The sequence below is a fragment of the Patiria miniata genome, unplaced genomic scaffold (assembly GCF_015706575.1).
Source record: "Patiria miniata isolate m_02_andy unplaced genomic scaffold, ASM1570657v1 HiC_scaffold_17, whole genome shotgun sequence".
Classification (NCBI taxonomy): Eukaryota; Metazoa; Echinodermata; class Asteroidea; order Valvatida; family Asterinidae; genus Patiria; species Patiria miniata.
Window position 1 is genome coordinate 13269262 of NW_024037055.1, and position 27991 is coordinate 13297252.

The 27991-nt window shown below is 44.4% G+C and overlaps 1 protein-coding gene across 1 annotated transcript in view; it reads right to left on the bottom strand.

The window, feature by feature from the left end:
• The window catches only part of LOC119723897, a 144621-nt gene that overhangs the window by 8703 nt on the left and 107927 nt on the right, over positions 1 to 27991 (bottom strand). The window contains exons 71-93 of the mRNA XM_038194800.1: positions 27426 to 27716; positions 27005 to 27108; positions 26523 to 26738; positions 25664 to 25838; positions 25385 to 25533; positions 24340 to 24456; positions 17340 to 17495; positions 16158 to 16398; positions 15350 to 15501; positions 15001 to 15179; positions 14738 to 14867; positions 13560 to 13773; positions 10932 to 11128; positions 10009 to 10192; positions 9425 to 9595; positions 8561 to 8777; positions 8300 to 8379; positions 7749 to 7874; positions 5427 to 5577; positions 3628 to 3770; positions 3152 to 3240; positions 1097 to 1286; positions 273 to 440 (exon numbers count right to left, since the gene is read on the bottom strand). Coding sequence (XP_038050728.1) covers positions 273 to 440; positions 1097 to 1286; positions 3152 to 3240; positions 3628 to 3770; positions 5427 to 5577; positions 7749 to 7874; positions 8300 to 8379; positions 8561 to 8777; positions 9425 to 9595; positions 10009 to 10192; positions 10932 to 11128; positions 13560 to 13773; positions 14738 to 14867; positions 15001 to 15179; positions 15350 to 15501; positions 16158 to 16398; positions 17340 to 17495; positions 24340 to 24456; positions 25385 to 25533; positions 25664 to 25838; positions 26523 to 26738; positions 27005 to 27108; positions 27426 to 27716 — 3840 coding nt within the window. The remainder of the gene's footprint in view (positions 1 to 272; positions 441 to 1096; positions 1287 to 3151; positions 3241 to 3627; positions 3771 to 5426; positions 5578 to 7748; positions 7875 to 8299; positions 8380 to 8560; positions 8778 to 9424; positions 9596 to 10008; positions 10193 to 10931; positions 11129 to 13559; positions 13774 to 14737; positions 14868 to 15000; positions 15180 to 15349; positions 15502 to 16157; positions 16399 to 17339; positions 17496 to 24339; positions 24457 to 25384; positions 25534 to 25663; positions 25839 to 26522; positions 26739 to 27004; positions 27109 to 27425; positions 27717 to 27991) is intronic.

Here is a 27991-nt window from a genome sequence, read left to right on the forward strand (position 1 = left end):
CTTTTTGGTTGACAAACTCATGTGTCTGGAACGTACCATCTACTGTCAAATAATATCCAATATTATTCACTTGCAAAGGGATCCCAATTAGTCAGATACCAGCCTCCAACCACCCCCACCTTTTTGGTACCAGAGCATGAATGGTCTGCTGGCAAATTTGCTGTCAACATCTCCCACCCCTATCAATTTGGTCTGGCAACACCCCCCAAAACTTCCCTATTCACACCAAACACCCTACACAGTCTGGTATTGAATATTTACTGAAGTCTCACCAGTGATTTGCAGGGTGGCGGTCCCCTGACAATCCAGACATGGTGTGAAGCTCAGTACTCCATCCTTGGTGATATTAGCTTCTCCTCTCAGGTCTCCAATCTGGTCAACCTCAAAAGCAAGGATGTCATCCTCGGGGTCGCTTACTAGAAGTGTGTAGACCAAAGTACCTGCGGAACAAACAGGTATATGGAAACCAATTGTAATGTAGTTCTGGCAATGAGGCTAAAGTTCACTTCAAATAAAGGAGTGTTCACGCATATAATTAACCAGCAAAAAAATGTATTATTATTTAAAGATCAGGTAGATCATTTGCCATTTGTTCGTTTTGTTTGGGTTGAAGCAATAAAAGGGTCCAAATCTATCGGTGCTAACTAACCTGATGAAGTTTTAGCTCAGTGAATGCTGTATATTGCAAGAAGTTGGCAAGTCATGTTTTGAATTGCGCCCGAAATCAGCATCCAGGACACAATCTCATTCAGCCATCTGCAGCTACGCGATGGGACGCAAAAACCGACGAATAATAACGGCCGCGGGCGCGTTGTGTCAACGCTTGCACGCACCCGTTCACAGACTTGCCGAATTACAAACCAACCTGTAACGGATGTTTCCAAAGATGCCTCACTTGACACATCTTTGGAAACTATTGTTTTCTTCAAAATGACAGCATGCCAGAAAGAATAATTTCACAGGGAGTTTACTGCCATTAATTACTATCTGTAAAACAAGTACGCTTCTCAACAATAATTTTGTCAGTTACTTTTTGGAAAGCTGCAAATGATCTACTATTCTACTCTACCTTTAAAGGCTACGCATATAGACAAACCTTGGTCCTCATTCATGTAGAAGTATTCAGGCAGATCTGAGATTTCCGGCGGGTTATTTGGGATGGCAGTAGTGACCTGAGCCAGTGCAAAATGGGTCTCACGGCTGAAGAAGGGTGGGTCTGATGCCTGGCGTCGCTTGCGTGTCGCCTCTGTGGGTGATGAGACTGATGGAGACCTCGTAGAACAAACCTAGGAAGAACACACATTGCTTTGTCACATAAAAAGTCCAAATAGTAAATGAATTTATGGTCTGGTGGAACCATGAACAGATTATCTTATTTGGTGTTTCTACATCTGCTATCATAAACACAAACAAAACATACTGGATCGTTTACACTTCTTGCATTTGTTCCGATAATAACACCTCTCAAAATCCAAGGAAAAAATGTTCAGAAATGAACCTGTTGAAGTTTCAGCTGAGTGGAAATATGAGTTTTTGAGAAAATGGTAATAAACTGTGCACCACCTATTGATCACAGAACACGATTTTGTCCATAGCATTCTTCTAAAAATCTGTCAATTGACTGGTCTTTGAAAATCACCTACATTTCTAGATTTCTGCTAAATGACATCAAGCCACATGGAATAATTTCACAGGGTGTTTGTAGTACCTGAACACGATCTTTAATCCAAGTGAACTTTAAAAAAAATAATATTCCGGTAGGTTACTTTTGGGATAAACACGAATGATTCTATGTGCCTTTAACCAGTTTGCGCCAGAGGTCGTGTATACATGCAAAAGTTGTGTGATATTTGGAACGGATGACAGCTAAACACGCAGGGAGTGAGGTCGGAAATATTTGTCAGCGACCCACTCGCAGCAAGCGAGGCTGGAAATATGAGTGTACTGTCTAAGCAGACCTGCCAACCTTTGGGATCGAAAAACTGTATTCTGAATCTCCAAAAGTTGTATTTTTCTTTAAAAACTGTACTTTCCAAATACGAACAAATAAATGTGGCTGCAATGCTCCATTTTAAATAATCTTAATTCAAGTTATAAAAACAAATTACCAGAGGTCTCCCTGCGAGTGGTAAACTCAATCAATTTGCATGAATAAGGATATTGATCATATACCTTATTCATAAACAAACTGCTTTAAAAACTATTCAATGCTAGTCTACTTAAACATAAACTAAAGACTAGACTTCCTCATGTTTGAAATAAATAAACCTATAACGCAGGTGAAACATTCATATGACTTCCTAGTATAATCTAAACTTATTCATGTTTTATCACGTCGCCGCTAAGTGCCAGTTTGATTCTTGAATCATAATTCACGTGCGTGCATGCACTGAATGTTAAAAATAAGTTTTGTTTTAAACTTGGCCTGCCCGAAAAAAATTTTTTCTTGCATTTGCTGGCTGATTTATTTGGTTCGGTTTGGGCTACCTGCTTTAACTGTTGCTGATTTTTTAATTCGTTTCAGAACGTAGTATCAAACTATTCAAAAATATTTGACATAACGGGAACACCACGTGCACGCACATAGTGACTATCATACAAGAACGTCAAAGTGTATTCTGTGTATCGTGCGTGCACTGAGACAAAAAAAGTCTGTTGACTGCACGTGAGATCTGCCGTACGTACTCCTACTAGTATGTGTGTACGAATACAGACATTTATTTTTGCGGCGGGGTGCCACTGCTTGAAGTATCGGCACTCCGGGAATGGACTGGTTCTAGTTTGTGATACTGTGTACATAATGTACATCGAACAGTGGGAACAGCGAAACCAGATTCAGTTCGTGCATGCAGCACATCGTTGCTTGGCTGCTTGCAATTTACGTTGTTTCAGCCAATTTTATCTGGCAGAAATCTACACTCACAACCGCTTTGAACTAGGATTTTTTCAGGCGTTTCAAATTGGTCATAACCCGTATTTTAGTATTTTTAACAAATTCCCATACAAAATAAGGCAGAATCGTACTAATTGGCAGGTCTACCTTAGGGTGATGGCTTCAACCTGCCAGGCTTGAGGTCGAATGAAAAGTAATCCCGCGCTTCGTTCTGTTCTTGTCAAAATAATCCCGGCATGAATTGGTTAAAGGAATTACCTCAACATTGATTTGTGCTCCATCATCAGTGTAAGTTATCTTATCCACTTCACTGCATGTCTTGGCTGCATCTCGCCATTCAGCGTTATCTACACAAACAAAATATTACAGCTATGCCATTCAGCGTTATCTACGCAAAAAGTATTACAGCTGTGACATGTTTTTGTTCACACATTTGCACCCTTAACGGAGGTAAGTAGAATAGTTGGGACATGTCAAGAAGAGCACAGGCTGATCAAATTGAGAATCCACACTGCTCTCCCAAGGAAACAAATTTGGAATGCTTTGGATAAACTTTTACTTGATATGTGCACATCATATGTTCACTCAAGAATAGCCTGTTTCAGTGGTGGAACCATTGTTTTATTTGTATTAAAAATGTATTTCAAAATGAAAGTTATATTCCAATTTTGTAGACATGATACCCCAAAAGGAATCACTTATTTGTTGTATACTTGTATACAGTAGTTTCTTACCAACATCCCAGTAGATTAGTCTAGCCTTTGTGTCTGTCCAGTTGCCCAGTGAGCTGAGAGTAAGACTGATGACCAATGGTCCATGCAGCTCTGTCTGCCCAAGACTGGTGATGTAGAATGTTGGTTCATAGACAAAGCGTACCCTATAGAATGCAGCAGAAAAACAATAAGTCATTTATTTGCAACAGTGCAATGTGCGCAAATCTCTGTTGTGAATATGTGTGGTAATAAAAGAACTGGTTTACATTTTACCGCGTGAAACAGTGTGCTATGTCTGTCTTCAGGAAACTGCAGAACTATAGAGTGTCCCAAAATGCCCGCATCAATTTTTTGTGAGGCTCTATAGTATTGCTGCGGAAACACGTACCGCCATTATTTTTATATAATTTTAAAGCTTGGAATCTTCACTTTATCCCTGCTAAGTATTGGTTTGATTTTTAAAATGGGTTGGGTTTAAAATTAGTCGTGTTCAAATAAATAATTCAACCGTTTGCAAGGGAAAAAGAATCTGATGTGGAAATGCTTCATCATGTTCATCATGTGACGATCTTGTTGCCTCGTACTTTCTGTGTTTCCTTTTCTTGTCCATCCACGTGGACTACACGTTAAATAAATTCACAATGTTTTTCTTCATTTCAATTTTAATGTGTATGTAATATAAATCCACTGTTTTTTGTGTGTGTTATTTCCACAGCATGTTGACTTGAGTTTGCATCTGATGTACCGCATCATCCATTATTCTCCTTGAAATCAGTTGAATTTGATTTTGACATGCTTTTATTCGAAACACAAGTAATTTTCAAACTCTTTTAAATATCAAACCAATACTCGCCAGGGGTAAAGTTAAGATTCCAAACTTTAAAATGGTTGAAAAATAATGGCAATACGTGTTTCCGCGCTGATGCTAGAGCCTCGCAAAAAACGTTTCGGGTAGTTATCGGACATGCTGTACTAGAGATGCAGAGTTTACATGAGAACATGGATGGTCACTGGAGCAGGACTTTCATGGTCCAGAGTATACTACTTGAGCTCAGGCAAATTAAGTATAAACAAAATAATATGTATACATACATTTATAAATATCTCAGATCAATATTCAATTTCATTTGCCCAAGTAGTTCAGATTTGTTCAAACCAGAATGCAGAGCAGTTCAACATATTAATTTGAATCATAGATGTTTGAATGTACTGATTCCACAAAGTTAGTAAACAAGTACCCTCAATAGTCCAAGACAGATACTAGATACTTTAATGCATGAATCCAAATCCATATCATTGCGTGTATTCCATGGGAATCCACACTAAAATGGCTGGTTCGATTTTAAGCAAAATGAATGCGATTTTGTGATGTCCAAGCAAGGTTTTCACAGTGTTGCAAATCCATAAAAACATTTCCTTTCACTGCAATTTGGCTTGACATCAAGTTCACTTCACATCCACATTCTTGCAAAATCTGAGCTGGCTCTTATAAGCATGAGTGAATCATGTGCAAGCATGCACTGTGACCTCTGCTTATGGCTCTTAGCAAGTAGTTACACAGTATCAGACTATTCATAAATGTACTGATTTCCACAAAATCAGTTAACAAGTACCATACTGTTCCTGCAAAGTGCCATACTAACTTGTATTTTTTAATGAATTCTAAAACATTCAGGACATACAAAATTTATTGTTTGTCAAGTAATTTATTTTATTCAAAACTGACTTTGGGGAATCAGGTAGGGCAGGATTCTAAAAGGCACCAAAATGGGGTTCATTGTGTTTTTGAAAGAAACTCTTCAAATGGCAGTCAGACCAACCTGTGCCTAAGCAGTCTTGATGTGTACTGGATGGTGTTCAGGGGATTAGTGATGTAGGGTGTATACTCGAGCGGAGCGTCTGATGTGAATTCCTGGTTGGTTCTATTGACATCCAGGAGGCCTAGGATGAGTGAACCACCCTGGGGTAGACCTGCAATACAAATCAAGTTTGGAGTTCAGTCTTCAATTAATCAGCAGTCCATTCATTTAAGGATTCTGTGCACAATTACCTGCTCAATAGTTAAATAGACAGACTGATAGGGGACACCACAGGGATGCACTGGATGTGTCTTGATCCACTGGGTCTCTCAAACATGTTCACAAAGCATTCATGCAAGTCCATAAGGTAATGTCTGTATAACACACTGTCTGAAAAACAGCCTGCAAAAAGCAGGTGTTCTAGCACACATGGGCTGGTTTATTTCGTCGCTGACGCGCCACAAACTTACACCTTGTTTGACCCCCCACCCGAATCCGCGCCTGAATAGCCCTTCTGCATACACAATACAAGGCAGACAATGTTTTGTGTGCCCTAAAGAGCTAAACGTGTGAGAGTAGTCCTGTACGTTTCCCACGGCGCTGGATCACATAATCTGGATTAAAACAAACAGGTCCGAAGTACAAACATCAACAAGGAAAAACAAAGTGGTCACCGTGACATTGTCTACTTCTTTGGCTAATACTAGATTCTGTATTGCATTGTGCATTTGGGGTCAGGTCATAGTTTTGCTTCACAGGCTGAGGTATTCCTGCTACTGGTAAGCAGTGTAATCCTGTACAACCTGTTTGCGGTCAGTTGGTCTGGTGCCTAAAGTGTCTCAAGGATGCTCAGTTTATGCAGTTGTACAAGAACAAACGGGACAAATCCGACTGTAACAACTATCGCGGGATCTCCTTGCTGAACGTGTTCGGGAATGCTGTGGCTAGGCTAGTGCTCAAGAGGCTTCAAGTTCTGGGTGAGCTAATCTACATGGAGAGTCAGTGCGGTTTTAGATCAAGAAGGTCATTGATTGACAAGGTGTTTACCCTTCGACAGCTGCAAGAGAAATACAGGGAGAAGCTTGTGAACCTCTACACCGCATTTGTGGACCTCACAAAAGCCTTCGACATGGTAAGCCGAGCCAGGTTGTACAGAGTGCCGGAGAAAATTGGCAGCCCACCAACGTTGCTCAAGATTGTCTAGTCATTTCATGACGGGATGGAAGCCTGCGTCTCTTTCGATGGTGACATGTCGGACAGTTTCTCTGTCAGGTGCTAAGTAAAGCAGGGCTGTGTGATGGCGCCATATGTCTCTTCAACATGTCTCTACAATATCTACACCATGCTTTGGATGGCAACATTCTAAGAGTCTACTTGCACAGACGCTTTTAAGGCGGGCTTTTCAATGTGCAGCGTTTCCGAGCCAAAACTAAGGTGTCTCGCTCCACTGTCACGCACCTCTTGTTTGTTGACAATGCCACGCTCATTGCTCATGCAGCAGCCGATCTTCAGACCCTGCTGGATCGTTTCACTTCCTACTGTGCCATTTTCGGACTCATGATCAGTGAGTCAAAGATAGTCCTTATGTGTCAGGAAGTGGAGAGCCAGGCAACACCTCAGGTGTTCTGAGCAAACGGGAAGATGCTAGCAGTGGTGGATGAGTTCTGCTATCTCGGGTCCTTCATTTCAAGTATGGCCAGCATGGAAGCGGACCTTAACAGATGCATTGGACAAGCTGCGGACTGCTTTGGACAACTCACGAGGTACGTGTGGGCAAACAAGAAGCTTAGGCTGAAGACAAAGATCGCAGTCTACAATGCGTGTGTTCTGTCTACACTGCTGTATGTGTCCGAGGCCTGGTCGGCTTTTGCTTCGCAGATCACCAGGCTCAAAAGCTTTCCACCTGTGCAACCTGAGGAGGATCCTGGGTGTCAAGTGGTCGGATTGAGTGTCAAATGCGGAGGTTCTACAATGCACTCAATGTGCGAGCGAGCACACCATCCTCACAGTGCGTGCCGGCTCAGATGGTTCAGACATGTCTGTGCGATGCCACAGGACCTTCTTCCCAACAGAACCCTCTTCTTGAGCCCGAGCTCAAAGAAGACCACATTTCCAAGACTGCGTGCAGGACGACCTGCAACACTGGCAGATAGAGATGGAGAAGCTAACTACTGAGAGAGGAGCATGGCGGAAAGCGGTCCACGAAGGGGCAGCTGTGGCAAAGAAGAAGTGACGCAAGGAGGGATGGACACGCCGGAAACAAGAGAACCAAGGTGCGGTGGCACAATCCTCATGTATGGTACGCGGCCAACAAGCATTGCATATAACATGATTTGTACCTACCTCCCTTTGTAGCCACAGTGAAATCAAAGTGGTTGCCTATATCCCTCTTTCTCCTCCTCTGACCTGTCGATGATTTCAGGACGAGGTCTGTACCATTGGGTGACGTCATCATCATATCACTGTCCTCTAGATAGATCAGAGAGCAATACCAAACAAAATTGTAAATTGCAGCCTTTACCAGCAGTACATGTGAAGACTTTATTTCTAAAATGCAATTTACGCCACTTTATTATCTCTTCGAATTCTGCTCTCTCCTGGCAGTCCACAATATCGGAAGACAATAAAATGCAAAATCAAGTTTAGAAAAAGTTGTTATACTGCTTTTAGTCTTTAAACTTTGATAAACGGCCAGATTTTGCTCTCTTTTTGTCAAATGGATATATCACGTTTTTGAAATAAACCCTTCATAAACTGACATTCAAAGTTGCCAGTATAATGACCAATTAAACAAGTGAACTTTGTCTGGCTGCAGTCTGGAAGTCTATTAGTTTTAGAGTCATGCTGGTTCATCACAGTGCTCTATAGCTTCTCATCCTAGAGGATATACTGACCCAGTATAGTGCTTGTTCCTGCTGGTGTTGTCACGCAGAGTTTGGCCGCATTGCACACCTTCAGCCAAGAATGGAGACTCCTGCGCATTAAAAAGAGAATAAATGTGAATGCAATCAACAGGGATTATTTCAAAGAAGGCAATTATTAATGTTGGCCATGGTAGTGATGGTTCAGCAGAGGATATATGTCTACAAAATACCCACTCCACGAATGGTAAGGTAAAAATCAAATAACTTGACACACTGCCTGTATACACTTACTTGCCAGGTTCCATTTTGAACTTTGGTGGGATGTCAATTATCTGGGTGGTGTCCTTGGGTATCTGGAAGTCATCCAGCTTGTATCTCTCCTCCCGGTGCCCGGCTCGTATGATAATCAATCCGTTCTCGATGGCCACGGAGCCGGAGGAGTTGCCTCCAACCACCATGCAGGGAATGATGTCATCTAGGAGGTTGGCGGAGCTACTCACGCAGTACTCTGGGGGTGGAAGGGGCATGGATGGTCACAGTTAATTAAATGATATGATCTCTATGAACTGTAGATGGTGTTGGGTGACTATCATGAGAGCTCCAGTGTGAGGGACACAGTGAGTGCATGTACAGATTCAGGGCGAGACTAATTTTCATCACTAGTAAATTTTCATCTGGGGCGGATTGCAATAACTGCTCTTAAAGCTGTCTATACGCATAATAAGACGATCTTAAAGCTCTGGCTGTCAGTTGGTCTACACCATTGCAATGACATGGTCTAAGTATTAAGACAATCATTAGGCTGGGTCGGGCTGGCTTAAAGCGGCTGTAGTAGGGATACAACTAATGTGCATTTCAAATGTCCAAAACCAGGATTGCCTTCACATGGTGGCAATGACATTCAAGTGTTCATTACATCTGTCTGTCTTTCTCATTGGTGATGGGAAACGTATGCACTGATTGCCTACAACATGATTAGAGGAGCAACAGTTCAACTTACTGGTCCTGCGATGATTTGTGTCAAAGTGGGCAATGAAGTAATATCGTGGTTGTCAAACTCGGTCCAAGAAAAAGTAAAAAGAATCACTCTCTTCCCCAAACAAATCAATGTGACTAAATCATTTGACAGAGCAACACATTTTGCAAAAGTCGTACCATAGCGAGCCACAGATTTATCCTTGGATTTAGACCAGGAGGTCCCAGTCTTGGTTGGGTCGGTGCTCTTCTCCACATCGGGTGGGTACACTTCCTCCTTAAACTTCTCGCTGAACATGGAGGTGGTGTTGACGTCATCTGCAGCAGGCTGTTCCAGCAGAACAGTTACACCTGAGAAAGCAGCCAATGTTCAAGTCACATATTGTGCATGGTGTTATGATACCATTGCTCATCAGATCTATGTCATGTCGTTTATTTGTTTGTCTGTACGTCAGTCTATCTCTACCTACCATCACATTGTACTATGGTTTCTAAGCCTGCTCCTTTGATAGCCTTCAGAGTCACATAGTAAGTAGTGATGTGATGCAGTAATCCTGTAACATCACTGTAACACTGTCTATGTGTTTGTCTGTACGTCAGTCAACCTCTACCTACCATGCATCACATGTTACTATGGTTTCTAAGCCTGCTCCTTTGATAGCCTTCAGAGTCACATAGTAAGTAGTGATGTGATGCAGTAATCCTGTAACATCACTGTAACATTGTCTGTGTGTTTGTCTGTATGTCAGTCTATCTCTACCTACCATCACATTCCACTATGGCTTCCAAGCTTGCTCCATTGATAGCTTTGAGAGTCGCATAGTACGTAGTGTTGTGATGTAGTAATCCAGTCAGATCAATGCTAGTAGCTGTCTGGTTTAGCCCAACGTTGACAAAGTCCTGCAGGTCTGTGGTCCCTCTGGAGGTTCCTATGGCCCAGTAATGCTCCTGAAAGTCAAAGTTTTCCAGTGCCGGTTGAAACATCATTCATTTCCTAATCTTCGTAACTGTATACCATTTGTTTTGGGCTAAGACTCACAGATCTCAAAGGAAAAACTATTGAGCATCTTGTGTTGCAGTGTCCAGTCATACTAACAAACACACATACCGGTACATGCTGTTGTCCTTCCTAGTCTCTTTATGGTCTCTTGATGCATTCTCTCACTTTTGACTTGTTAAATATCAAAGTTCCATTTTGGTTTACATCATTAGTACTACATCCCTTTGTTGCCATATGGCAATACCCTTCGTGAGCCACCCTTTGGTCTCCATACTCATGATAAAACTTTTTTTCAGAACGCTGCATTTCGAACTGTTAAATATATCTGTTGAGCTGAATTTTGTATGTGTCACGTCCCATAAACATTAAACCTGAATCTGCAGGACGATTTCTTACAAAGATCAAAATTTGGAGAAATCTCAAATTTTCTGAAATCATGAACAAACCTTTATTGGACCTTCTGCAACTCCACAGATCATATCAAGGGGCACCACAGACAGGCCAATGTTTTTTTACTACATTCACCGTAATGTAAAGTTGTAGACTGCTCTTTGTCTTTAACACTTAAATAATTGAATTTTTAATGAGTTAGGAAATTGTGCATATGCATGGGCATGCAGACCTCCAAGTCAATTATTAATTGTGACAAAGTGTCACGCAACTTAACAAGGAGAATTTTTTTTCTACCTTTACGCCACTCTCCATGTCCAGGAAGCTCCACAAGACTTGAATGATGGAGGCCGAGGACTGGTATGATGTGGGCTCAAACTCATTGAAGTTGGAGTCGGTGTAGAAAAATATGTCCAGCTCTGCTGGGGTGTCATCGATGTAGAAACCATTGGAGGAGGCTATCACTGATTTGCCGTTGCCTAAGTAGGATTGGACTGTCAAACATATCAGAACAAAATCTTTCACCACATATGCTAAAAAGTTCTGGCCCGAAATGTGCAAAAGATCAATGTGTGATAGAATTCTACACACACTGCCCACAATTAACCCAAACATGCAATGCGGGCTTAGGTCATGTGGCTCATGACCTCTGTATTAAGAAATCCAGTAATTGGAGGAAAACTTTGACAAACAAATGACAACTGGGTTTGTAACCAATCAAAATAAACTTTACATGAATCAAAAGGAAATTTTATTCTCTTTACAAAACCACTCCCCCACTGTACTGCACCTCGACGTTCGGTTGTTGAGATATGTTGATTAAACAACTGGTAAGACATCTCTCAAAAGGAGTCATTTTCATAATGAAAAGTTGATATAGGCAAACGGACATAAGCTCAAATACGCGCATCACTGCATACACACACTATTACAGAACACACGTTACACAACAGGCGCGCACATTTATATACAATGTACATAATACACGCGCGCGCGTGTGCCTATGTGGCTAACCATGGGCTGACCATGGACTAACTAATCAAAACACTGACTGGATAGATTTTTCAAGCGAAAATGGTCGTCGGAATTTATTGTCCAGTTAGCATGCTTCTTATATCAGCGTTAAGGGAATTTTATTAACTTTATGAATGTTGTCACCCCAAGGTTGCTGAACTTTTCGTTTTGACGCTGTGGTAAAAAACACTAGGACATGCGTGCTAAAAAACTAGTTTGCGCTTCGTGATGTGTAGTATTGAATAGGAGCGCAAAGCGTGGATGCGTTTATTTAAACTAAAATGGTCGTTATTGGCCGAGCACTGTCATTGCCAAATTTCATCCCTATAGAGAGCTGAAGATGTCTTCTTTCATATTCTGATCACCCCAGATTTGTACGTTGCCTAGTTTTAAAGATATGCCTGTTTTGGTGTCTCAACAACGCACGCGCACATATACAAAGCGTGTACACGCAGTGTTGCGATGAGCAAATGTCCAAAACTTTTCATTATGTGCTCCTCTCCATATACCCTACATTTTTAAGGGAAAAAAGTGATCATACTTGTTTTTACTTTTCCAAGCAAAACATACATAGACTTTAATCCAGAAGAATGAATTTTCTGATCTGCAAAACTTGTGCAACGTTTCTGAAAATACAGGGTTTTAATGGAAAAAATGGGCTTCCTTTTGGTCTGTTTTCCTTATTAGAGCTTGTGTAGAAACCTCTGGTCCAGCAGCTGATGTGTGCTACTTTTCATTCAAAGGCACCAGACTAGATATAGCTGAAGTGACACAAACACCTTTAGTTGATAGAGAAAGCCAGCACAAAAAGATGTAAATAGTTTTTGTGTAAAGAATGTAATGTTTCTGTCTCTGGATAGTGGATACTAAAATTTAATAATGCTTATATTACAAACAGAAGCAAATAGTTTGATGTTGAATTTGCAATTTTCATAATGGATGTGCAACACACGGGTTATTTTACTTCTCACATCTAGGTTCGTATGTCATCTCTTAATAATGCAAGATTTTTTTTCCATTTGGATTTAACATCGTCGAAGATCAAACACACCATATCTTCTGAAACTGATTTTTGTCAGTGAATGCTTTGACTTTATATCAGACAATGAACTTAATACTGAAAGGAGAAAATCAAACATGAGATTTAATGTATAGGAAACTGGGTCCTCGCGACAAAACACAGAAAGAATTTTTTGTTAACTTCAACAACCGAATAAAAACACAATCAAATTTACACCCAGTTTAAGCACTCCCTCAGAATATCTAATACAAGCAATTTCTCAGCAAACCGGAAGACTGCAATCAATACTATTTCCTTATAACTAAATAGGGTCTTTTGCTTTTCACATATTATTAAAGGTACAGTCCATCATTTGCAGCTATATCCAAAAAGTAACTGACCAAATTACTGTTTAAAGCATACTTGGTTTAAAGATAGTAATTGGACTAAACTCCCTATAAATTTATTCGTTCTGGCAAGCTGTCGTTTTGAAGAAAACAATGAAAGAAGGCCATTTCCAACGATGCGTGTAAAGACGCACTCTTGGAAATCTCGGTTAGCAGTTCGTTTTTTTAATTTGGCGAAGCGCGTGCAACCATTGACACAATCTAAACACAGTTGCTATAATTCATCGGCTAAGTGCACGACATTGCGTAGCTGCAATCGGCTGAATGAAAACGTGTCGTGGACGCTGAATTCGGGCGCAATTCAAAACATGACTCGGCAACTTTTGATTTGAAATCCAGATCCTAGAATCTTGTTTTTGTCAGAATATACAGCATTCACTGAGCTAATACTTCATCATCAGGTTCGTTGTTAAGCACCCATGTTTACATTTAAGCACTTTTGTTGCTTCAAACGAACATAATGCACAGATTACAAATAATGGATGCTACCTTTTATGAGCTCACCTGTCAAGAAGAATGGAAACTCTTGTCCCTCTTCCCTAGGAGCAGGTGTAGTTGCATTGGTGTTGTTATCAGAGCTGGTCCAATTCAGGAGTTCCAGCCTGGGCAGAGTGAGGTTGGTGAGTGTGAATGTGATGGGTGCAGCGTCCATGGAACATGAGGGATCACACTGGTAGCGATCACACGGATTGATGCAGGGGACACATGGCTCTGCAACCTGTACAACATAGAGGCAGAAACAGTGACTCTGCTTTATAGCTATTCAAAGTCTGGGTATGGCTGGCAAGATTCATCTTCTGGTTGTGATTTTTCAAACACAATGCAGAAATAAGGAAGGTGAACATAGTTGTAATCTAGTCAGTCATATGTCAGCCACAAGTCATCCTGTCTCATGCACGGTGACACGCTATTCAAATGAACTGTGACAGAGACATTCATTTGTCACTGTCATCTCTGAATTGTAAGTTGTGACCTGGCTTAAAATTCTCAATTATAAAGGCTGGTTTATACTTCACACAAATGTGATGAATGCAAAGCGAAAATGACATCAGGAAACATTCGGTACAGAGATACCGGATTTGAAGTGTGTTATACTTTCTTGAATTCACACTCCGAATACTTGCCATGATGTCACAAATTTGCTTTCACTTTCACGTCAAGTACGAACCAGCCTTAACTCTAATAAAAGGCATCACTGACGATCATGACCCCCCCCTTTGAAAAGAAATCTTTTGAAATCAGATAAACCTGCCCAAACTTTATGAACTGACATAAATTTTGCTTCGTAGTGGTTAGCTAATCCACAGTTCATTACCATGCAGCCTTACCTCCAAGAGCGTCAATCGCTTCTCGAAAGTTGGGGGACATACCTCGATCAGAACTAATGTGAGCGCGGAGCCCTAACGGCGTGGGGTCTAAAATATTTTGGATTCTAGACGCTCTTTGGTGCAATCTGGGGCAATTTCTGACCACTTTTACAGAGTGAGGATGTTTTGATAGTTTAAACCTCATTTTCGAGTTTGGAGTCATTGAATCAGCTAATCTGAGTGACAGAGTCAAATGTAGGCCAACAATTTTTATTCGGGGATGATAAAAGTGGGGGAGGGGCGGGGGGGGGGGGGGGGGGGGGGCAAATGATATGATAATAACCCCATCCCCCACTGATCGACGCCCATGCTCACCTCTTCAAATGCAACAATATCTGTGGCCCCTGCTTCAGAGCCGATACCAGCAAAGTAGCGTGAGACAGGACTGGTTCCAGCCCTGAATGGTGCCCCGTACCGACACAGCTTGCTCTGATCAGGCGGCATCCTATACATCACAAAAAAGGACAGAGTATTCCAATGAATGGCACGGATACACATGCTATAGTACTGTTAACCAGCAGAAGCAGAAAACCCAATGAAACTTGTAGTTAGAACATTGAAGAGAACATTAGACAGACCTCATATTTCTGAGTGTTGCCGAGACAGATGGAGGATTGAAGGGGTCCAGTAGCTCAGCGACGTAGCTGTCTCGATTGAAGACATGAAGGATGAGCTTAGTGGATGAGGACAGGACAGGTATGCCAGTCACTGAGGACAGCAGCTTACCACCAATGTAAACTTCAAACGACCACTCATCCTGTGACGAGGAAAAGGTGGAATGATAAAGGAAAGAGTCTCCTTTTTTTAGAAACTCCTCAACTGAGCTCAGAATCACTGTTCAAAATCAATGCTAGCTCACAAAAAATAAAAGCAGTAACAGTTGTGATCAAAGGATAATAATATCATTAACTTTTACTATTTATCTACCTCCTCAGCATCGAAGGGCATAACCTTGAAGTTGATGGCATAATGACGTTCCTCCACGGAGGGGTCAAAGTCTAGATCTACGACACTGGACGACATCGGCCACTCATCCTTGAAGTAACGGCACCACAAGACTGCCTGCGATACGTTGCCGTCTGGCAAAAGAAATTCATGACAATATTTTGTGATAATATCAAACTTAATACAAAATAATGATCAGCTGGAGACTTCTTGGATGGATGTGACAGGAATGCTTTGGCCTCGCATCCATCCATCTGTTTACAGTCCGTCTATCCCCAACCTCGAGGGTTGGACTTCATGATGATCATGTCTACTTGGCCGGATTGCCTTCTTCCAATCTACACGGTTCAATGCCAGATTGGCATTGATTTGTAGACATTGCAGGTCTTTGTTGATGTTGTCAATCCATCTTTTCTTTGGACGGCCACTTTAGATAGTTGCCAGCGATCTGGTAGTCGAGAATCTTCCTTAAACCAGTTGTCCTCAGTCGTACACTAAAGGTGACCAAAGCAGGCAACAACCACCTCATCAACTCATGAATACAAATCCATAGACTGCTGGGGCAGTTTAGGGCAATCTAGTGAGTAATAGGCAATTTGGTTTCAAGCGTGGTAGTGACTAAAGGGTTATCACAGAATGCTTGTGTACACTGTTCATGGGTTACAGATGTTACAGTCTCAAACTGAACTCAGAACAAAGTGGTAGGAAAACAGTTTTTCAAGGGTTCAACATGATTATTGTGCTCAAGTCTGGACAGCAATAATCCACAGTCACAGGCCAATCAACTTACTTGGATAGAGTTGCAAGCCGCATGCTCTCTGCTGAATCCATCTCCCCTTGTCCTCGTCAGAGACACTGTCTCCATCTTCGTCTGGTTCCTCAATAGACCAGGGTTTATAAGCCTCTGTGGTGAGCAGTGGCTTGGTGGCTTCGGTTGTGGTAACCTCTTTGACAGTTGGAACGGCATAGGTTGCGTTATAGTCCTCAGTGACACCCAAGAAGTCTGCACAATCGCACAACGGGCAGGCAGACTGCGGAAAGGAATGTAGGCGATAAGGCCAAAAAAAAATAAGTCGGTCTCTGGTCAGCGCGCGCGTCGATTTTAATCATGTGCGTCAATCTTTTTTTTTCCCAAAATGTTCTGCGGTAGCTCCAACAGCGCCCTCTATTGCCGCACCTCCTCATTTTTTTTTTTATCAAAGAGCACCATCGAATGGGAAATTGCACCAAGGCAAATGATCGAGAGCACCAAGTCAAATTATGGAGGACACCAATGTACATGAGGACACCAAACCCCCCCTCCCCCCCCCAAAAAAAAAATAGCACCCCTCCTTGTCTGTACAATCCAAGCTTGAAGAAAAAAAAGGAAAAAAAAAATTAAAAATAAAAAAGCCGCGTCCCCGCGTCAATTTCGGAACTTTGGTCTGACCAGAGACCGAATATTTATTTTTTGGCCTAAGAAGAAACCATAATTTCATTTTCAGTGCAAGTTGTTTTGGGTTGTTATGCGGCTTTGCAAAGAGGTGAAACTGCGCTTTATAGATGGATGTGATTGCGGATTGTCCAAGCCTTTATTACGAGCTGACGATCAAAGCTCTTCTGCCTACTTTAAATATCAATGCAAGTGAATAAGACAAGGCCCCATTGTGATTGAAATACAAGCAGAATACGGTGAGCGAAGTCGGCTCCACAGAGTTTTAGCTGCCCACTGCTGCCACAACGGTTACGGGGCTCATGAGTTTGTTTTTAAATCACATATTAGATAAAATCTGAATCAAGTTATATATTTTCAGTTTTCAAAGTGATATCTCACTGAAATCCACACAGACCACAAAGAGACTGTTGACTTATTACAATATTCCAAATCAAATGCAGCATATTGTTCTCTTCATTAAATCAACTGTAGATGACAAGCGATATACAAAAATAACAAAACTCACCAAGGTCTCTGACATATCAATTTTGTACTAACCTGGTTGAGAGGCTTGATATAGCAGCACTGACATATCCCTTCTTGCCAGTTCTCCCGTCCACCAAAGTCATATTCCCCGATGACTCCATCCGGGCCATCCCAGAACAGAATGCTGGTCACACTGTGCAGGTCAGGCGAGGCAGCTTTCAAGTCAAACTAGAAATCCAAATGACAAAATAACACGTTGAAATCCAAAAGACACTATTCTTATTAAACAATTTTGTTTTTCAATATGGAGGTAAATATAGCTACCTTGTATAAACTCCCCCCCCCCCCCACAGTAGTGTGGTTGGGGTCTACGAGCGAATACTTGCCTGTAGAGCGAATACTACATATGCATTGTTCCCTATGCCGGCAGGCAATTTGCTAAGAGTTTTACACAATAGCGCCCTCACGTGTCCTACCCACGACGCCCTGTGACATGTGCACTACGTTAGCGCCCTCTTTTTCTCAAGCGTTACTTGCGTAAGCACTCAAGGAATCGAGTATAGTGGGGAAGGAGGGAGGGGTGCTCTACAGGTAAGTATTCGCTCGTAGACCCCAACCACACTACTGTGGGGGGGGGGGGGAGTCTACATCACTCTACTTACCTGTAGAGCGAATACTACATATGCATAGACTCGCACCGAGTAAGGCGGTGTGTATACGCGAATTACCGTATGTCTACAGGGGTGTAGGACATGAGGCGTGTCCAAAGGCAAACAACACCAACCAAAAAACCTACACCCCAGACGCTCTAGGTTTCACCTCGTAAGGGGAACCCAAAGAGCTCGTGCGCAAAAAGTCAGGGGGGTGTAACCATTATGGGGATGAACCCATGATAGGTACACCTAATTAAACTTAATGCCCATACAAATATATATGTATATTTATATATTTATATGCTCACCCGTTAGTGCTTCCGTGAGGCTCGACTGGCCGCCAGCAGCACTTCTCTTCCAGCCTTGCCATCTGCCTGGAGGACATCCTTCAGGTAGCATTCGGAGAACGTATTAGGGTTCTTCCAGCAGGCTGCCTTGACGATGTCACCTAGGGGGACACCCTTAAAAAAGGCCCACGAGGTGGACACTCCCCTGACCTCATGCGCTCGAATGGGTCCCTGGGTCGCTGGCCAGCCGCCCGGTACGGAACGGATAGCTGTCACTATCCAGCGAGTGATTGTATCGCGGGACGCCGGCCCATGGGGCGGGGTCGTAATGATGAACAATTTGTTGTGTCCCGTACGAAGTGACTTCGTACGGTTGACATACCACTTAAGTGCTCGAACTGGGCACCAAAGTTTGTCGTTTGTCTCGTTCGAAAAAGACTCGATGTCCGGGACAAAGATGTCCGGGGGCGTAAAGGTCTGCGACTGGTTCTTTGCGAGAAAACCGGCCGTAGGGATCAGGCGGACACCCCCCGGTTCCCACCGGATGTGTCCTGTCTGCATCGATAACGAGTGTAGTTCGCTACGTCGTCGGGACGTAGCGACAGCCAATAGAAAAGCTACTTTGATGGAGAGTTGTAACAAAGTTGAGCAATTCATTGGTTCAAAGGGAGCCTTCGCCAGTGTAGATAATACACTGAAGAGGTCCCAAGATGGGATTAATGTGCGTACTGGGGGACGAGTATTAAACATCCCCTTGATCAGTTGGCTAATTGCAGGGTTGCCGGAAACGGAGGAACCGTCCGAAAATCCCTGATGGATCACGGCAACGGCCGATCGATAATTTTTGACCGTGGCCGTCGTGAGCCCACTGTTAAAAAGGTATAGGAGAAAATCCCCCACTTCCCCTACAGAAGTATTGGGGGGATGAATGGATTGCCGTCTACACCATTTAAAGAAATGGCGTAGTCGGCTATCGTACACCTTTCTGGTTGAGGCTCTACGGGACTAAGCTGCAATTGTTGCAGCTCGTCGCGAAAGGCCTGCTGAGCAGAGGGATCGCGTGACAATACCCAGCACGTCAGGTGAAGATCCCCCGGAGCCTGGTGACTGATTCCCGAGCTGGGCTGATAAAGGAGATCGGCCCTCCTCGGTAGAATTACCGGGCGGTGAACCAAGAGTCGGACGAGCCGGGGAAACCACGGCTGGCGGGGCCAGAACGGGGATATGAGGAGAATACGGCAATCCTCCTGCTCAATCTTGGTCAGCACTCGAGAAACGAGGGAGATGGGTGGGAAGGCGTAGGCCAGCCGCACCGACAGTGCATCGGTCCGCCACGCGTTGGGATCTGGGCCCCTCGCGCAGTAGATCGGTAGCTGATTGTTCATTCGCGACGCAAATAGGTCCACATGCGGCCGGTCGATTAGTCTGAAGATCGACTGAGCCACCTGTGGGAGCAGTGACCACTCTGTCGGGGCGATCCAGCCTCTGGAGAGAGCGTCGGCTGTGACGTTCTCTTCCCCCGGGATGTGTACTGCCGACAGTGCTATCCCGTGATGTATGCACCTGAGGGTGAGATCCCACGTTAGTGTACCCAGATGGCCTGACTGAGTGCCACCCTGGTGATTGATGTATGCCACCACTGTGGCGTTGTCGCATCGTACCAGGACTGCTTGCCCTCTGACGTCCGACTGGAAATGTTTTAGTGCGTTGGTGACTGCCAGCATTTCCAGGATGTTGATGTGGGATGATTGATGTGCGGGGCCCCACACGCCCGCGACCTGTCGCGGGTGGAGGGTAGCCCCCCAGCCGTACCCTGACGCGTCGGTTGTGATAAGTACCGACAGGCGGGGCGGGCGGAAAACGCAGCCCTGCGATATATTGGCCTCGACTAGCCACCAACGAAGGTGGGGGACTAGCCAAGACGTAGTGGGCACCGGATGGTCGATCGGGTGCCAGCGGGGTCTGTAGAAAGACAGCAGGTGAAGTTGAATTGGCCTCATCCTCAGCCTGCAAAAATCCACTAAGTCCACCAGACTGGCCATAAGGCCCAACAGCCTGAGCCAGGCTCGGGCCGGAGCCACTACCGTCGGGAGGAAGAGGGACACGCACTGCCGAAGGTTCAGCAGGCGGTCCTCTGATGGACGGGCCAGTCCCCTGCGAAGATCGAGGGATGCACCTAGAAAGGTGGGAACCTGAGAGGGGACTGGGTGGGATTTCTTGGTGTTGATGAGAAATCCCAGGTCGGAAGCAAGGTGCACATTAGTTGGAGCGCCGCTTCCGTCTCCCCTCGAGAACAACCCACTACTAGCCAATCGTCGAGGTACATGAATATCATGATCCCTCGTCGCCGCAGTGCCGCCCCGATCGTCTTCACGATCCGGGTGAACACCCGCAGAGAAGTGGATAGCCCGAATGGGAGCACCACAAATTCGTACAGTATATCTTTGTATACGAAACCTAGGAATTTGCGGTGCTTCGGCCTGATCGATACGTGAAAATACGCGTCTTTCATGTCTATACTGGCCGCCCACGCGGGCGTGATGATCGATTCGAGAATGGTCCGTAACGTTTCCATGCGGAAACGTTTCGGACGTATGAACGTGTTGAGGGGTTTTACGTTCAATATTGGACGCCATACGCCGGTCTCCTTCTTGGGGGCCAAGAAGAAGGTTGACATGAAAACTGCCCTGGTCCCCCCTTGGGGAACAACACGAACTGCTCTCTTTAGAAGGAGGGCGTCAATCTCCTCCTCGAGGGAGCGGCGTTTTGCTGTGTCTGGCGGTACGGGCATTGTCCGAATAAGCATGTCCGATGGGGGGGGGGGGGGGGGGGGGTCCTCGTAAACTCAAGCGCGTAACCGCTGCTGATCGTTTCGAGGACCCACCGGTCGGAAGTCACCTGCACCCAGGACCCCACGAACTCCTGAAGGCGGCCTCCCACAGGTCCAGCGGCGGGAGGCCGTTCGGAGACGCATAACTCATTTGCACCATGCCCCGGTGTACCGGTATGTGGTTGTGAATAACGCGGGCCCACCATCTTATCGGCGCGCCCACGAAATCCACCACGGGCCGCCCTGACTGGGGGGCGGCGTCGGGGAATGACAAAAGAAGGTTGTTTCTTTGTCTTGTCCGCAGTTTTCAACTCGGCCGGTTTCTTGAGATTAATTATCTCAGTGGCCTTGAGGCGCTTTGCTTCGGCCTCCATGGCCTCCTGGAACTTACCAGAAAATAAGTCCGGGCCTGAAAGCGGAAGTTCGTCGAGATGCTTACGTGCTCCCGGTGACGGGAGGAAAAGCGCATCTAGCACATTGGCGCGGCGTGACGATGTTGCTAAGGTCGACACTCTAGCAAACTGGTCGAGAGTGGAGCACAGGCCGCGATCGAGGCAATGGAGAGCAGCCACCATCATGTCGGCTGGTATCACCGAATCTTCTTCATATCCCAGTGCCAGGTACTCTGATAGGAGAAGAAGAAAGGACGTCGCACGCATACCCATGCGTGCTGCCGAGTCCATTCTACGGGTGACATCCTCCAGTTTTCCACGGGTCTTGTCCGTAAAAGGAACTTTGGATGAAGCTGTCCCTCGGTCAGCAGCGAGTTTGTCAATGGCTGAGTCCGGCAGGACTGGAGTTGAGAAATATTTCTCAAAATCCCCTGGGGGAAAATGATAATACAAGTCTACGCGCTTAGCGTAGGCACTCCATGTCTTTGCATGCATTATCCCATCGATGTGGTCAACGCACACGCGGTCCAGGGGCATTGTGGGAAACGCCCGGACCGGTTCTGTCGTCGGCCCCGATCTCTTCTTGAATGACTGACGCTCAGGAGGAGGAGGAGGTTCGGTCCCAGCAGGAAGATTCAGAACTCTGATCATATCCCGTTGGACCAAGCGGATTTTTTTTATTTTTTTTTATTTTTAAATTTTTTTTGCGGGTCAGCTCGCTCTCGTCCGCCGAGTTGTCAGAGTACGGGGGCGAGTTGTCACCGGGGAATGGGAACCAGGCCCCGGGGGCGAAGCAGCGCCGTCACGGTGTCCCGGTATCGAGCCCCGCTTGGACTCTAGTGACACCGATGGGTGTAAACTAATACCGGGCGGTGACGCCGGTGCACGGCTCTCCGTGCACGGCATTGTCCGCTGGTCTGTAGTCACCCCACCACGGCCGTGATGACTGGCGGGTGGGGGCTGTAATTCTGGAGGGGACTCTGGCGCACGGCTAACCGTGTGCGGTATGTCCCTTTGGCCCGGAGTCATCCAGCTGTGACCGCAGTCTCCCTGTCGGCCCGACAATGAGGCCGCGAGGGAGTGAAAAGCCTCCAAAAAATCATCACGTGAAATCGGGTCGCCACCCTTGTGGCATTTCCCACGGTGTGATCGACCCGATGACGGCGAGAACGGCGGTACTTTTTCAATTTTTTCTTTTTTTGAAGAATGACTCCGAGTAGTTGCCGAGGATTGCGGGGACACGGGGATGCCCGAAGAACGAATAAAATCCGATGTAGAGGCATGGCCCTCCAAACGTAGCGTTAACGGTTAAAGGGATTCGGCTCTACGCTATCAATAGCCCGGGCGGCCGACAGCGCCCCCACGCCGGTAACATAGGCGGGTGCTGTACGGTCGATTAGCCGGCCATATAACAGCCCATCCCCAGGCATCGTGGTAATCACGGGGCTGGGTGGGCCTGGGTGCACTGAGCCATGGAGGAGTACTTCCTCCGGCTGCGTGTGCCACGTAGACGGGCCAGGGACAGGCACGGTGCGCCCCGTAGCGGGGCCACCTTTTGCTGTACGTCCCTTTTTGGGTACTGCCCCGGCGTCAGACAATTTCCTTGTCTTGCCGGTGCATTTCCCCTTCAGTTGGGCGGACCTGTGAATATTGACCGAAGACGGTGGGGTTGTACGGCCCCCCGCTTGGTCAATGGGTCCGTCAGCTCCGACAGCCAGCAGTGGCTGAAGGGGCCGACTAGGGGACTGCTGCCGCGGTGACGTACCATCACCGGTGCAGTCCCCCGAGAACTCGGGCTTGTCTGGTGGGATGTACGTCCCTCCATTATCGACACACCCAGTCCTCCCCAACTTCCTAGATTTACTCATTTCTTACTTCACTTTCACTCAAATACTTCACTAGAACAACTCTACAATAAACACTTTCTCTTTATTTCTTCTAAATAGCTTTCTCCAAGCAAAAGAGGTACCAATAAAATAGTGAAATTCAGGTCGATTGAAATTCCACGTTAAACCTCGCCTGCGGCTAAGAGAAAAAGAGGACGCTAAGGTAGTGCGCATGTCACAGGGCGTCGTGGGTAGGACACGTGAGGGCGCTATTGTGTAAAACTCTTAGCAAATTGCCTGCCGGCATAGGAAACAATGCATATGTAGTATTCGCTCTACAGGTAAGTAGAGTGATGTAGACTTTTATTTTTGGGTTATCCCTTCACCAACATAATTATCAACCCCCCTCCCCCTAAATACCAATTGTTCAAAAACCCAAGTTTGAAATCCATTTGAAAATTTTGCGAACTATTCATGGATTTCCCTGAAAAGTACTTTATGATCTCAACTTTCTGGATAAAAATCACTGAATAGACATCACTACATGATTTTCATTGAAAATGACTAACCAGAGAGATATTATTGGACAGGTTTTTTGGGGGTTGAAATATCTCTGAGAAATCAAGAGACAGTAATTGGCAGATAGAAGTAACTGGTTAGACATGACTGAATACAAACCTCTAAAGGTAAATCAACGGATGAATTAAAGTCACTCCAGAGAACGTACTGGACAAAAAATGGTAAGCAAAAAACAAATCACCTTAGTGTAACATTCGATAGTTGCGAGCTTTCCTGCCAAACATGAGACTAAGCGGTTGCAGTTATCAGTTGAGAGTTACGCGGGCAGGCCCTACACGTTCGTGCAACACAGAGGTAATTTACGCGCAGTTTGTGAGGTAATGTATGCAACGCAGTGCTCATGAGGTAATTCATATGCAGTGCAGTGTATATGGACTAAGCAGTCATTTTTCTGGACTGGACACGTGGCCGTTCTAGACCAATGACATTACAGCATTGAAGACACGATTTAACAATGATATGTATTTTATTTTGTTACACTTGATCTAGTGAGTAGAGGACTGACCTCATATTCTGAGCTCCTGACAATCTGTGCATTGGTGACGTATGCTCCAGACAGCATACGAGGCCCTTGAGTGTCTCGCTCCATCTTCACTGTCAAACTCTCCTCAGATGCAAAGATCTGGGTTATCAAATCACCAAAAAAAGGGGGAAAATGTGAATTAAGCACAGAACCATCCACCAAAATGGCCAGGAAAATGCCGCAAAAGTAAACTCTCAAATCATCTTTTGGTAATTAGAAATTCCTTTACTGTTGTCCTGAATTTTGCACAATTTCTCCATCATTAAAAAACATGGGCTTGGCCTCCACAGTCACAGGGGACGCTGCCCCAACACTACAGTGAAGTCACAACATGGACCATCAGCTCTAGAAACAGAAGGATGCCTACCTACCTACCTAAACAACAATAATGTTGCAATACTAAACTACACCAACAGTTATTTATCAGCTGTTAGCATGAAATATTTGGTATGTCTTTTGCAGTGCCTTTTGTTTGCAAAAGATGGTGAAAAGATTTCCAAGACGATTTTGTCAGCCTATCTGTTGTGACTGGAGGGGGAGTGCGGCCTTGTAGTTAGGGTTCGTGACACACGATCAGAGGGTCAGGGGTTCAAATGCAGCTGCTGGCCATATAACGTTGTGTCCTTGGGCCAGCCACTTCACTTCCACTCACCTTTCTCCAGGCAGGAGTATACAGGGGTACCAGCATTAGCTGGGGAGTAACCTGCAATGGACTAGCATACCATCCAGGGTGAATAGAAATGTTCTCGGTCGTTTGATTCCACTAAAATTGGATATAAACGTAGGCCTGATGGGTCATATTGGCATGATTAGTTAACAACCATTGGATTTTGTGTGTCTAAATTGTTTTTAAATCCTGATAATTTTCAGTATGCAGTTTGTTCATTTCATTTCAGAAATGTGTAATGCCTCCACTTAGTAGTTTTCATGTAACAATTGTTTTGTTTTCTAAAGTGCTTAGTCATGTGGAAATAAATGTTTCTGAAATGAAATGAAATGAAATGTGACACACTTGACTTGACTTTACCTGTTGTGACTGGTACTCCAGTTCCCAGTTCTCCCTGTTCATGCTCCAGAGTCCCTTGAAGTCCATCGCTGACCACTGTGGATCAGTGAAGGGAATGTCTCTCAGCGGACAGGGTGGGCCCACTGGGTTGGGCAAGTGTAGGATTGTGCCTGTCAAAGTCAAGTCAAAATGTGAATTATAGATTTTAAGTTATGGATTAATTTTATATTAGTCCCAACCTCTCTTTTACTTAAATAACCCCATTTATATTTCAATAGCCCCTTCAATATTTCCATTTACCAGCAACTTGGGTTCTGTCTCCGCTGTCAGTGAGGTCCATCTTGAAGTCCATTCCATCAACCACCAGTCCTGCAGTCGGCTCAGACAAGTCAACAAAGATGGGTCCCACTTGGGTCTGGATACTATCTCCTGCCTGGTTGACAGCTAACAACTGGACAAAGTAAGGGTGGTTCATCTGGAAAAGAAAAGCAGATTTAGAAGTTGAATTAAAAGGAGTAAAAATAGTGATTTACATTCAATATGTTGCTTTAACTCAGTATAAAATATATCCTATATACTTTTTTTACAGAAAACATAACAATTTTAATAACAGATATGCAAAAATATGTTGCCCAAGATCCAAATTAAAAACACATGCATTAAATCCCAGTACAGAACTGTTCAGTAGTGTAGCGAGAAATGTTTCATGGGGTGGGTATTATACAAATATTGAGTGGCTAAGAGTGGAATGGGAGGAATATCATCATCAGGTAAAATCTAGAATTTTCTGTTTCACGAGGTGAAATAATTTTATGGCATTGCTGAAATTTTCTTCCTAGGAGACTCAACAATACAAATGTCACTCCACAAAACAATCAGCATGTCTAGGAGGTGAGGTACCTTTAAGGTTTACGCATTTTTCCAAATAAAAGTTAAGACAATTTCTCTGCTAATGTTTCAGCAGCATAATGAAATCAGCCTCTGTTCTTTGTGAAACCTACTGGTTGGCAAGGACATTGGACATTAACCCTTGCACTCTGACAGCCTGTTGACTTTACAAGCAAAATGTGCAAATATTGAAGTGTTTTGGATAGTGTAGCAAAGCAAGGGATATGGTCACTAGTATTGTTCATGCTTCACTATTTCTCAAATTTCTTACCTGTAGGTTCAAGTCCACATATGTAAAATCTCCAATATCCGGGCCGAGTACCAACCAGTCCTGGCCAGGTACCGGCATCGTGTTGTTGTCGTCTTCGACATCACATGACGCAGCTTGCACGAGACGTATGTTGAATGATTTGATTCCACTCTCATCATCCCTGAAATCCTCCCATACCAATGGGATTGACTCGATGCTGTCCGTGTATGTCACAGGCTGCAGGGAGTAAAAAGAAATGGAGGAGTTACAATGCTCTGATGAGTGTACAATGTGAGTAGAAGACTGGTCCACCACACAGCCATACCAATGGGATTGACTCGATGCTGTCCGTGTATGTCACAGGCTGCAGGGAGTGAAAGAAATGGAGGAGTTACAATGCTCTGATGAGTTTACAATGTGAGTGGAAGACTGGACCAGCACAGAGCCATACCAATGGGATTGACTCAATGAATAAACTTAACATTGTTCCAGCAAGCACTTACCATGCCATAGAACGGTCCGGCACGCAGTCGACCCTCAACGGGTGGAGTGATATCCACAGAGAAGTGACTGGTAGAGGAGTTACACTGACCTGCTTCATTCATCCCTGAAAGTAAGGAAATGGGTAATGAAACGACAGACAGAGCGTCACAAATAGGTTACTACGTGGGCACATATCTGCAGTATTTGGCACAAATTACAACTAGAAAGAAGAAATTCTTCAAAATTATCATCCTCAAGTGGACGTATGTTATAATCATTGATTTGTAAATAATTTTGTTTTTAGGCAACCATATTTTTGAATATCCAGCAAATTTTAAAACTTCTAATACATTTTTATCTTGCACGTCATATTTCAAGTGTGTTCAACAGTGGAATTTGCCGGTTTAGATTGCTTTTGCAATAGGACTGTTTGTCACTCACCCACAACAGTGACATAGTAGGATCCTTCCTGCGTCAAATTCAGACCCTTGACATCCACAAAGGTGTCTTTGCCCACAAAATACATGGGCTTCTCACTGAAGGTAGCCTGGGATTGCGCCGTCCCCAACAGCATATCCAGGCAGTCCATGTCTTCAGGTGGGATGGAGGCAGGGGAGGGTTTGCCCAGGCCGACGTAATAGAGCAGGATGGGGAAGGTGGACTCAAATTTGCCCCACTGGAGCTCCACCTCAGACAGGGAATTCACAAAGTCTGGGATTTCAACCTCAGTCACTATAGGTGGCAAAACAACAACAACAAAATATGACATTGAGTTGATAATGCCAATGCAGACAGAATAAATTCCTAACCAAAGAATACAAAGTTTTACGCATTGTATAAATCAGTGGAAATTTCTGAAAACTTATAAACATCAGTTTCCTTGGGAAGCAGCCTTCGACCCAATACAGGGTGGTTCGAAAAAAAAAAGGACACCCACTTTTGACAGCAATTTTAACCTACTTGATGAACTTATTTTAAATATTTTTTTCACATAAAAGTGGTAAGTA